Source organism: Apteryx rowi, unplaced genomic scaffold, assembly GCF_003343035.1.
Source record: "Apteryx rowi isolate R43461 unplaced genomic scaffold, aptRow1 scaffold_823, whole genome shotgun sequence".
NCBI lineage: Eukaryota > Metazoa > Chordata > Aves > Apterygiformes > Apterygidae > Apteryx > Apteryx rowi.
In genome coordinates, this window is record NW_020451120.1 from 91,883 (window position 1) to 104,508 (window position 12,626).

At 40.5% G+C, this 12,626-nt stretch overlaps 1 protein-coding gene across 4 annotated transcripts; it reads left to right on the top strand.

The window, feature by feature from the left end:
• The first annotated feature begins 202 nt into the window (after nucleotides 1–202).
• Nucleotides 203–8,318, top strand: LOC112977356 (histone-binding protein RBBP7). Of its 4 annotated transcripts, XM_026089618.1 has the most exons (12): nucleotides 205–405; nucleotides 765–909; nucleotides 2,894–3,036; nucleotides 3,501–3,674; nucleotides 3,984–4,099; nucleotides 4,700–4,860; nucleotides 5,313–5,439; nucleotides 5,533–5,610; nucleotides 6,173–6,249; nucleotides 6,683–6,740; nucleotides 6,897–7,007; nucleotides 7,829–8,318. In XM_026089618.1, exons 1-12 carry the CDS (start codon nucleotides 390–392, stop codon nucleotides 7,895–7,897), a joined length of 1,275 nt encoding a protein of 424 aa, XP_025945403.1. In that variant the 5' UTR covers nucleotides 205–389; the 3' UTR covers nucleotides 7,898–8,318. The 4 variants fall into 4 exon arrangements, with proteins under 4 accessions (XP_025945404.1, XP_025945405.1, XP_025945406.1 ...); XM_026089619.1 differs by lacking the exon at nucleotides 6,683–6,740 and having other exon boundaries at nucleotides 203–405; XM_026089620.1 differs by lacking the exons at nucleotides 6,683–6,740; nucleotides 7,829–8,318 and having other exon boundaries at nucleotides 203–405; nucleotides 6,173–6,285; nucleotides 6,897–6,980.
• The last annotated feature ends 4,308 nt before the right edge of the window (nucleotides 8,319–12,626 follow it).

Genomic DNA, 12,626 nt, shown 5'->3' on the forward strand with positions numbered 1-12,626 from the left:
GCGTGTTCAGCGCGCGCGGGCGCCTCATCAGGGGGCCCCGGCCGGCTCGCAGCCCCGCCTCGCGCCAGCCGTTGGGCGCGCGCGCAGCCCTCTCACCCTCCTCATTGGCCGCCGCGGTGGGTGGAGGCGTTGCAGGCGCCGCGGGAGGGCGGGGCGGCGGCGCATGCGCGGCGCCGCGAAGCGCGGGCTGGAAGGCGGCGGGGCGCGGGAGCGGCCGCAGCAGCGGCGGTGGCAGCGCCGCGTCCTCACCTGCGGCCTCACCTGCAGCGCTAGCTGCGCCCTCTCCCCTTCCCCCCCCCTCCCCCGTTCCCTGCCGCCAGCCGTTGCGTCCTGCCGCCTCATCTCACCTCGCCTGCGCGCGCACGCTCACACGCACACGCACGCCCAAAATGGCGAGCAAGGAAGGTAGGAGACCCCCCGCCTTCTCCCCCGCCCTGGGCTGCGTGGGGCGGCGGCGGGGCGAGGCGAGGCGAGCGGTGCGTGAGCTGGGAGGGCGCGGGCGGCGCGGCGGCACCCGGGGCCCCTCTCCCGGGGGCTTCTGGCTGGGCGGTAGTGGGGGCGGGGCGGGGGTGACTGTCACCCTCCCTCCCGCCGCCCCTCAGAGGGCTTCGGGGCCCCCCTTCCCCACCCCACTCCCCCGGGCAGCCCCCGGCGCGTGGCGGCGCCTCCCCCCGCAACCCCCGGCGGCGCGTGGCGGCGCCGCCCCCGCGCGGCCCGGCGCGCGCTGAGCCGTTGGCTCTCCTCCCTGCCCGCCCCCCGCCCAGCGCTGGAGGACACGGTGGAGGAGCGCGTCATCAGCGAGGAGTACAAGATCTGGAAGAAGAACACCCCCTTCTTGTACGACCTGGTGATGACACACGCCCTGGAGTGGCCCAGCCTCACCGTCCAGTGGCTGCCTGACGTGACCAGGTGAGAGGAAGAGAGAGGGCTTGCTTGTTCTGCTGCTCTTTCGATCTCTGTGCACAATGTCTGCTACATAATTTGAAGGTAAAACCACAAGAATACTTTGGATTAGATTCCCCTYTCAGTAAGCTTGTAAGGGTTTATTTTACTTGCAACTCTCAAAACCCTTTGGATAGACAGAAGCTTTGAGGGGGAAAAAAAGGTACAAATTAATACTGTAGAGAACTCTAGTCTAACAGAGTAAGACCTGTCTTGAGATGTGAGGGAAGAAGTCTTACTTATTTATTTATTTTTTTATTGATATGTAAGAGAACTAGTTGTTCTATAGTAACTTCTGTTCAGAGAAAGAACAAACTTACTAAACTTTTACATGAAAAATGTTTTTCCTCATCTGCATTACAGATTGCTGTTCTGTAGAAGACATAATCTCTCTTCCCTTTTTCTTTTTTTCTTTTTTTTTTTTTTTTTTTTTTTTTGGTCTGGCCATGTTTAAGGGGATATTGTTCTAATAAGACTGTGGTCCTTAATATTGTAGTTCTGTCCCTGGCATCGTTAACCTCAGATATTTTAATTTTGCCATTCTTCTGCCTCCCCCTAAAAATTTGTAGAGTAGCTGGTTAATTTCTTAAAGAATTTTTAAGATAGGGATAGATTCCATTCATGTGCCAGCTACTAGAAAACTTAAATTGTCAGAGTAACCAATCAGGACTCCATAGAGCTAATGGACAGGTACTGGGTCCTTCATGCCACTGTATTGCGGATACAGCTCGGCTTTAAAATATTTTACCCTTAAAGTTCATGCAGTAATCAGAAGACAGTCTCTTTCCTCTGTAAAATTCCACTTACATAAGTGGTGTTATACTTGGTGGTTAGATGATCACTTAATTTTGTGTGCCAGAATGTTCGGGGAAGATGTGGAGAGATGTGAGCTAACTAATCATGGCATTGGAGGAAATKAAGTGGGGAATTTTTTTGAGGGTATGGAGCCCTTATGAGGAACACTTCTGCTTGCCTCGTATTTTGCAGATTGACTTAATATTCAGTTAAAAACCTGATATTTCCAATTATCCAGTGTCAAAATATGTAAGCCATTTAAGGCAAGGACTGTCTCTTTGTATGGCACCTGACATGATGGGACACCTATTCCTGAGACAAGTAAGTGCGTGTGCATTGTGTGTTTTTTATTTTATTTTATTTTTACTTCCCCCTCAAAATGTATGATGATGCCCTGGAAGAGGTGTAATAATACCTATGGTGTTTTTTGATTGCACACATGATTCCTGTTTACTCTTTGCTTGGGTTCAGACAGCAGAATTAATTTATTGCTTTCAGGAATGCAGAAGTTGCTTGTTTTTGTTTGAGTGTTCTAACTTTCCTTTCACAGATATATGACACTGTCTTTCTGACCTTTCACTTATTACTAAATATTGCGTTTAACTATCAAAAGAAATTTAATTATAGTTAGCTAGGATTTGTGCAGTGTTTAAAAATGAACTTCTGAAAACTGTTATAAAATACCAACTGGTAAAAGCTTATTGAGAGGAAATTAACTGAAATGGGGTGCTGCTTTTCTCAGTTTTTGTTTTTTTTTATAAAACAGAGAATTGATTGTCTTCTAAACTGATACTATGACATTGCAAGGAAAACTAAAAATAGGAGAAGGTACTAATATTGCCTGTAATTACTGGGCAAACTTTAATTATCCTATTCAAGTGGCAGTGTTTACTGACTTGTATTGTCACTCTTGGCTTGCTGGATGTATCCTTGGCTTGCTTATGTCAGATAGTTCACTTAATAATTCACAAGTCTGTTGTGGTAAAGGAAGGGGTCTCTTACTTGAGTCTTTGTTTTGTTTTTTTTGTGGGTTGGTTTTGTTTTGTTTTTAAAGCATCCTGAAGAATTTTGGATCTTCAGTGTTACTGACACTAAGCAACAAACTTCTGGAACTGAACATTTTAATTTTATTCTGTGTTTTTATTACTCTAAACAGGCCAGAAGGAAAGGATTATGCTCTACACTGGCTGGTTTTGGGAACACACACCTCTGATGAGCAGAACCACCTGGTTGTTGCAAGAGTCCAGATTCCCAATGACGATCAGTTTGATGCTTCTCAGTATGACAGTGAAAAAGGAGGTGGGCTCTGCATGCATTCTTAGCTGGTGTTCTAGCAGTAGTATTAACAGATGTCCTGTCCAATGATATTTTAACTTAATCTTGAGTAGTAAAGCTTACATGGTCGTACATTAGTTTGCACTAATTCTACATTATTAATAGCAAGAGAAATTACTTGTTTCAAAAGAATTTAAGTAAGATTGTGGTATGCATTGTCAGCATCTGTACTAGATCTGTCAATTGTGATGAAAACTGACATGCATCTAGCTTGAATAGACTAATACAAATTCTTTTTGAGTATCAGAGGATTCAAAATATTTAAAGTGTTAATGCTGTGGTGCCATGTGGTGCTAGTCTTTCATAGGCTTGTATTGCTCTGTTAAGATGCTTACCACTGCTTCTTGAATTGGGGGGAAGCCTGAAGTGCTGTTTAACACATTTAAAATAACTGATGTGATAAACTGACCTTTTTATGACAAATACAGAGTTCGGTGGTTTTGGATCTGTGACTGGCAAAATTGAAACGGAGATAAAAATTAACCATGAAGGCGAAGTAAATCGTGCTCGTTACATGCCTCAGAATCCCTCCATCATTGCTACAAAAACACCATCTGCTGACGTGTTGGTATTTGACTACACTAAACATCCTTCAAAACCAGGTTTGCCAGATTCCTTGAAATTGTGCAAAATGTCTCTTGGCRTTGAGGAATAAACTTGTATTTGACAGTAATTGGGAGGAGAGATCATGGGCTCTGGAATCAGAGTATGAAGGCCCAGTTCTTTGATGACTTTAGCTGCCCGGTTATGTTTAATATCATAACTCAGTCTCTACAAAAGCAGCATTTTCCTATGAGGTTGATACGTAAAATATGATTTCTGCAACTGAAATCAAAGTTCTTAAGCAATAATGATGCTCATATGGATTGATGTGAAGGATTAAGCTACATGAAAGGAATTTCTTTTTTCAGACACAAGTGGAGAGTGCAATCCTGACCTTAGATTAAGAGGGCATCAAAAAGAAGGATACGGCTTATCATGGAACTCCAATTTGAGTGGACATCTTCTGAGTGCATCAGATGATCATGTAAAAACAAACTTCCCCCTAAAATATACTAATCTATGCTGTAATAGATAATCAGGAAAAAGTTGGGTTGCTATAGCTTTATATTGTTACTTGGGGAAGCTCTCATATAGTTCAGCATTGTAACATTTCTTAAGGCTGTAGTCAGCTGTGTGTGGTTTTGCTTGKTTGTTGTTGTTGTTTTTGCTGTAATCAACAACCAGTTCTGTATCACGTTCTGGGTGAAGTAAGAACAGAATGGTTTAGGTCTGAGGCTATAAAATTAGTAAGACTCTTGAAGATTAATATCAGATTGAATTAATAACTAGCAAATTTCTTTGTGGCTTTACAAGTGAAATGTAAGCTACTGGAATAGGGATGCTTTTTGTAAATTGCTTTTGTGACCACCTTAGAAATAATCTTTGGGCCTTGAACCTGCAGAAAACTGATAACATAGCTCAGCTGAGTTCCCACTTATGGCATAGTAGATGTTCCTTTTCAAAAAAAAAATACTGTTTCAGGAATGCCATCTCTATATATACATCAAATGTGATTTGTTTTCTTTTTTTGAAAGATAACACAGTTAAAACTTCCATAACAACACAATATGGCTCTTATTTGCAGACTGTCTGTTTATGGGATATAAGTGCAGGACCAAAAGAAGGCAAAATTGTTGATGCGAAAGCAATCTTTACTGGGCACTCTGCAGTTGTAGAAGATGTGGCATGGCATCTCCTCCATGAATCTCTGTTTGGATCTGTGGCTGATGATCAGAAGCTAATGATGTAAGTTGGGTTTAAGCAATTTTTGAGTAGTGCCAGCTGTGTGCTGTCAGTGGACCAATCCAGAGCACTTCTGGATTACTATAAAAATCTGAATTCTGGAATGGTTTAATGCATCTCTCAAATGTTATCAACAATAGTAATGCTGCAGGATCTCAGAAATCTGCATATTGTTTAATGTGTGCACATTGTGTGTGTGTGGGGGGGGATGAAATGGAATTAATATGTATTTAAGCTTCCTGATGTGAACTATTAATGTACTTTCTACATACAACAGACACAAAATTCCTGAAGGTTTTAGATTAAAAACTGTAGCTTTAGACTAATGTAAGTAATGATGGACCTAGGGTAGCTTAGGTTAAGGTGGGGGGAACCCTCCTCTGAAAAATCATTTGTTTTCTCCTGACTCTTTTTTGTTCTGTCTCTCCTCCTCCCCCAAACCTTTATCCTGACAGTTGGGACACAAGATCTAATACTACATCCAAGCCAAGTCACTGTGTAGATGCCCACACAGCTGAGGTCAACTGTCTGTCCTTCAATCCCTACAGCGAGTTTATTCTAGCAACTGGTTCTGCTGACAAGGTTTTTACTTGTGTATACTTTACATTTATATGTATTCTAGATAGCAGTTCTACAGCCATTATAGTCTAAACAATTTCTTGTTCCTTCTCCCAGACTGTGGCTTTGTGGGATCTTCGAAACTTAAAATTGAAACTTCATTCTTTTGAGTCTCATAAGGATGAAATTTTTCAGGTGGGTAAACTTTTCTCACGGCCTGTAACAAAAACTAGAAGAGTAGTGACTTGGACAAAAACAGGTGGATTTTTGTGTGGTGACTGGCCTCAGTAAATAAAATAGATTATTAAACATGGAATATTGAATTTTGGTTCAATAAATAGACTACCATGTATTTCTACCCAACCTCACTTTACTTTGAAGCAAGTAGCCAACAACTTACTGTTTAAAAAAATACTGGGAGCTTACAGCTACTCAGTATGGCTAGAAGGTTTCTCTGAAATGTYCTCCTATAGAGAGGATGTGGGTTCGAATCTAATACTGTGAACTCTATCTAGTTAGCAGTGTGCAAGTAACAGTGACTTTTAGGCCCTTAAGTTTTGTGATATGGTAAATCCCTAACAGGGGAATGATGTTAGCTCTTCACTTTGAGAAATCTTAAGTGCTCTATTTGAGCTGCAGGGCATCCTTTGTGCTGGAAGAAACTAACTCACTGAATTTAGTTGCTGAAAATTAATGGTCAGGATATGCATTAGAAGTCAGTAACTGTGCTCCAGTCAAGTTGTTGTCTTTTCAATAGGTTCACTGGTCCCCTCATAACGAAACAATTCTCGCTTCAAGCGGTACTGATCGTCGGCTTAACGTGTGGGATCTAAGGTGAAGAGCAATTCCTTTCATTTAATATCTAAGAAGGTAATACAAGGCAGCAGACCTACTTTATTTGGTAGACTTCATTTGTGCTGTTCTCTAGTTTTGCTTGGTTAGTTAACTCGGACTAGGTTTACAGTAGAAACAACGCAGTATTTCTAACTTTACTTATCTATGAAGATTTTTAGCTGATATAGTTGTGTTCTATTATCTTTAGTAATAAGTGATTCCTGCCTCAAGGTTCTTCACAASTCAGATTCTATTTCAGTAGCAATAACACCAAGCAATTGATATTCTGTGCCTGAGGCTTATAATTCTTTGACAGTGAGAGAAACAAATAGCAAAAGCAAATACTGCCAACAAAGACTAGGAACTAGAAAGTTATACTGATATGGGATGCAATTTTTGTTGTTAATAAAAGGTATAAACTACTTTATTACAGTAAAATTGGAGAAGAGCAGTCTGCAGAGGATGCAGAAGATGGGCCTCCTGAACTCTTGGTATGCTTTTATTTAAATCAGCAATCAGCCAATTACTGCAGTAATCTTCTGAACCTTCTCACCTGAATTTAACTTCTGAATCTTGGATTTAAGCAGACTTTCTCTAGAGATTAAATAGTTCACTGATTTTTTTTTTTCATTTGTTTGCTTTAACAGTTTATTCATGGAGGACACACTGCCAAAATTTCAGACTTCAGTTGGAATCCTAATGAGCCTTGGGTAATCTGTTCTGTATCAGAGGACAACATAATGCAAATATGGCAAATGGTGAGTGTCAAAACAACTCTTGAGTTGCTCTGAAGCTGATTACATAAACTAAACCAAGATGGCTTGTCCTTAGGACAGCTCGTGTCTTCAGTGACTGAAAGGAGGCTTTCCTCTGTATTTGTTGTACCATTTGAATGGAGAGTAGGACTTTCAAAAGAAAATAAAGGGTAAAACAATGCTGTTAAATGCAACTGGTAATTATTTTCCTCCAAGTCTTAGGTACTAATTAATATTAAGAATAAATGTGGCAATTGCAAACTTCTATCTGATGCTACCTAGGGCTTGGTTTCTTGTCTAACTGTTGAATGTGAACCCAGATGCCAACCCAGATGCCTTCTAGCTCGGCATATAGTTTATATTACTTTACATTGCAACATGATTGATCAAATCCCTATAAAGACAGAATAAAATCACTTGGGAATAATTGAAGTYTCATCTTTATATCAAACTATAACGGAGTTAAATGTGTCACAGGTCAGTCTTTCCACTTTTAAAATATCTGTTCTTTAACTTGTCAYGTGTGTTCAAGCTGGGGTTGAAATAAATCACAGGAATGAATGTCCATGGTAAAGAAGTAAAAGGATAAGGTTCATCCTACTGAAATAAGATAATGCAGGAAGACAACTGCTGAGGTCTAGCCATTGTACATCCATTTCTAAAGTTGGCTGCCCTTTAAGAAAAGGCAGGGAGAGGGTCTCCTTAAGAAGAAGATGATCTCTGTATCTTCTTGGGATTATCATGGTTTTACTGCAGTAAGTGTAGAAGACTGTTTAAAAACCAGATCTGTCTACCACTTGTAATGAAATAATTTGTGTTTTTAGGCAGAAAACATTTACAACGATGAAGAACCGGATATAGCGGCAGCGGAACTGGAAGGTCAAGGAACGTAATTTTTCTTCCTTAAGGAAATACTGGGTGTGGCATAATATAATTTGACTACTATATACATTAAGAATATTCTTGTTTGGATGTAATGCTTTTACCCAATGCTTGATTTTTGTCAGGCACAAAAAGCTTGTATAGTCAAGTTGTAATGGTATATCCCTGGTTACTTGGGCACTCTGAGCTATTGTATACTGTACAGCATTTAGCTTTTAGGGAAGATGAGAGTGACTGAATACCTATGTCTATATTTTTAAACAGACTTAGTAGCTTCCTGTAAATAAGACAGTTAAATACTCTTCCCACAATGAAATTTCAAATAAGTTTTTATCACTATGTAAAAAGAGCTTTTCACTTTTACACAACACTTTCTGATTGGCTTTGCATAAATAAAATTTATTAAATAAAATGTTTGGTATGTTTAACCATTGTCTGTTGACATAAGGTGAATGCCTTTTTGCTTGAATATAAAATCTCATAATAGAAAGGAATCTTGTCTAATTTAGAGGAGTCTTATTTAATTTCTGCAGATGATAAAGGTATGTAATTCTGAGATAACGTTTTACTGCATAATTAAGGATCTGGAGAGATGAGAATTGTCTTGCTGATATGAAAAATGTAGAGAAAACAGAGACATTGTATTCTTCACAAGCAGAAAGTAGTTGTCTGGTATAGAAAGCTGTTTAGGCAATACCTAAGAATGACCAGTCAGACTCCCTTGAAGTCCAAGGGTAAGTCTTGAGCAAACTCAAGTAACTGCTTTTTGTGGAGTGGTGGTGGAAGCACTGTCCTCTAACCTTTTCTTTCTTTATCTAAGATGGCAGTGCTGTCTCAATGAATTGATATCACCTGTTTTTAAAGATGTCTTGTAGCTTTCTCTGATTAAAATGATGTGGGGGAGGGGTCAGGCAGTTGTCTAAAACACATTAATATCTAAACAGATATAAGACAAACATACTGCTAGGTTCTAAACCCCTGCTGCCTGAAAGCAGGCTGGAGGACTTGGACCATCTAGAATTAACAGATCTTCATATTTACCATGGTTCTAGAGGCAAGTTACAGGTCACTTTTGGAATTTTCAGTCTAGCTGATTCTCAGTCTGACAAATATAAAAGTCAGTGTCTGTTGATGAGTTTGAGTTCAACTTCAAATCAAAGCTTTTAGTTACTTAAGAGAGGTCTCAAGATTAAACAAATCGTTAGCTGTATTGCTCTTTCTGCTTATTCTGAAAGAAATCCAAAGGCTTGGGTGGCTGATACTGAAAATGCGGTTTTTGATTGTGAAAATATTACTTCCTTTGATGCATAGCTTACCATTTTCTTGAATTTGAACAAGTTGGTAGGCTACAGAACTCAAGTTGCATATCTCAAACTACTGTTAGCTAATGGAAAGCTGCTATTTGGGTAAATGTTTCCATTTTTAAGGGTGAGATTTGAATGGATAGGTATTTTGATTTAACTCCTCTTTGTGTTATGTGTGGAAAATAAGTACCTTGGACACTCCGTGAGTCTTGTAGACTAGCTTAAATATTACATCCCATTCTCGTAAGGGTTGATGCTTGGGAGCAGGGTGGGAAGGAATAAAAGATGAATTTGAAAAACTGAGCTAATTGCATTTGCATGAGACAATTAGGTACTAGTACTGTAATGCTGATTACTGGTTAGCTAAAGCTAGTTCTTTCCAGGATAAATGCAGCAGGTGTTAGCTGGAACATGACTATAGGCATCTGTGGGTCAGCATTTTCTTCCTCAGGAATGTGTTCTTCACCATGTCACTAAAAGGACTAGCTCCCTTCCAACATGCACTCTCCTGGGCATATCTTCTGGTCACTGACTACAGCCAATTATCCCTGTGCTGCTGCTGTGAGGGAATGGAAGTAAAGTTGTGGAATGAACTTGTTGCTAGCTTCCTCTTTTTACTATTTGACTAATGGTCATTCAGCTAACACAGTCAAAGACCAAGTCTTAGAAAATTTCTGGCAAGGCAGATGTACCAACTGTTTCTTGCCCCACAAGTGATTCTCTGCTTATAACTCAACAGTGGTATGTAAGGGGCACTGTGTTTTTTCTGGATGTGAATTTAATTTGCAAATTACTATAAATGATAATCATTAAACATACTTAATTCAAGGACAGCTTTGGCCAGGCCCTGCTTCCTTTTGACATTCATCTCAACATGCACAGCTCTGCAACCAACTCCTGGTTGAGGACAGGATTAAAAAGTAGAAAATTAAGAGGTCAGTATCTTGCCTCTGTGCTACTGTAAAAACAAAAGTGCTTCCCAGAGAGCATGGTGGTGGTTCTTCTTGGCACAGATGCCACTGTGGACTCTTATGCAACCCCTCCCACTGCTGTTGCTCTCTAGCACTTATTCCACCCAGACATACTGGCCACTTAAAGGAGTACAGTGCAGTGCATTGCTGTAATTAGTGATCTCAGCTTTGTGTTACTATTACAGTGGTGGTGTTTACTTTGAGTCTTCTTATCACCTACTAACTAGAGTGGGATGGAGGTGATGAAGTACTTACTGCAGCTTTCTTCTAGGTGTTAGTCTAGTGCTGCTTATTTTTAATTCCCTGCCTGCTGTTACCAGGATCCTTGGGGTTGCAGGCACTGGATTATCATGCATAAACACATCTTCCACTCATATTTCCAGAATGGATCTTCTAAAAGTGCAGAATGAAGCTCTTGACAAAAATGCTGATCTTTCTACGTTTTCCCAGCATCAAAGGTCCTAGACCATGTAACCTGAACTGTAAGATTTCATAGCTTGTAGAAGATAGGCTAATTATGTGAGCATCTTGAGAGTAACCAACTGAAGCAGCTCTTGGTGTTAGAGGAGGTAGAGTCTCTAAACTGATGCAGGTAAGTGCAAAAACACTTAAGCCTTCCTGTGGAAGGCTTAGATGCCATCCAAGATTGATGCAGATAGAAGGCAGCTTGAGATGATGTGCTAAACAAAACGAAAGGTCAAAGCTGCTAAAGGACAGACAGGCCACTGGCCACTATCCATTTAACCAAGTTTCATTCTAACTGTTACTGTTCATGTGTTTAAAAACACTAGTGTCATGTCCAGGAAGGGGAGGTGAATGTATTCGCTAAGTGTGGTTTTGGTTTGACTAACAGATACTACTGTGTGTGGGAGGCATCTGTTGCTAAAGGGTGTGATCTAGCCTGAGACAGCCAGTATTGGTGCAGTGCTGCTAGTTTCTGTCCTTGACTGTCTGACCTGCTCACACATCACCTTCAGAACCATCTTGGGTCCTAGTCTTTCCCAGTGCTGTGACCTCAGGAGAATGGAAATTGGTATTAGAGGCCCTCGTGGTGGATTGTCTCTGTAAGTTAGATTTCAGCTTCCCTGAATTCATTCCTGTTGGAACAAGAGGGAAGTGTGCCTGTTGAAGCACCAAGATGTCTGGCAAGAAAAGGCAAGCTGTTTGGGTCATTCTTAAAAGCCTAAAGGCATTCAAGGTTGGTTTTTTGTTTTTTTAATGACCTTGTTTTGACTTTAATTGGATGAAACTAGATCATGCAAAAGCAAATCCATCTGATTAGCAGCATAGCATTGTACCAGCACTAATATTTTTGTGATGGTGTTGTATAGATCTATTTGCCTTTAAAAATAAAAAAACATTGGCAGTGTTCCTGACTTATGGTACTGAGATCCCAAGAGCTCCAAGTTGGAGAGCTGAAGCTCTCTGAGCAAGTCTCTAGTGGACAGCTTCAGCTTCCCACAAAGTCCTACTGCTTCCTTGCAGAGCAAAGTTGGACTGAACAGGCAGGCAGGTGGCTGGGTCCTAGGAATGATCCTGTAACATCAGCCTAGGTAGCACCTGCTGCCTTCTTTGCCTCTTCCTGGAGGTGAGGACTCAGATGAGACAGTAACTTCACTGTGGGGCTTCATGTGAACTGAGAGCTAAATGCAAGGGTATGTGTGGTGTTTCCTCGTCAGCCCCAACTATGCATGGACTACCCACTCATACAGTTAGAAGGCAAGAGTCAAGACTGGCAGCAGGATGGGATAAGTTATTATAGAAGAAAATGAGTCTAAATTTAAAGTCCAATACTGTATATGCTAACAAAGTATTTAAAATGCTTAATTCCTCCTTACCCACCCATGCTGCAGTAAATACAGCCTCTAAATTGATTGATTTTCCCCAAGTCTGAGTTGTCTTTCAAACTATATATGTACAACATACTTTCCTTAAATATGTAGAAAAATTTCACAAGGCTTATGAAGGTAGCCATAGGATAGCTTGGTCCCACAGCCAGTTCATGAAGCCAGAATGTAAGTCAGTCTACATCTTATCTTAAACCTTTTCATTACTGAGAATATGCTGCCAAGACTATTAAGTTTTTTATTTGCAAGAAGACCTATACTTTTTTTAATTGCCTYTGTAGAATGTTTGCRAAACATTTAAAGGCCATCATTTTTAAAACCTATATGCATGTCTGAATGCCTTAATTTGGTTTTAAAAGTTGGTGACTGCCATAAGTAAATACTGCTTAGGCACTGCATTTAGTAATGAGAATAATGGGATTTGAAGTTAAAAAAAAAGTGAACCTGAACAATGGCTACAGCAAGATATGGTTTGTTTTGTTTGTTTTTTTGCATTAAATAGTAGTTGCTTTAGGTGTATTTATACAGTGCTTGACTGTACTTAATTCAACAAGTTGTTACTTCTGCAGGTTCATACATGCTGGGAAGAGGTGTAAACACCAAGGGTGCCCTTCACTA

Excerpts from the sequence above, each read along its gene's own strand:
- LOC112977356 (XM_026089618.1), top strand. Across the intron at positions 4,861-5,312 it reads GATGATCAGAAGCTAATGAT|TTGGGACACAAGATCTAATA; the intron begins GTAAGTTGGGTT and ends TTATCCTGACAG. Across the intron at positions 7,008-7,828 it reads TAATGCAAATATGGCAAATG|GCAGAAAACATTTACAACGA; the intron begins GTGAGTGTCAAA and ends TTGTGTTTTTAG.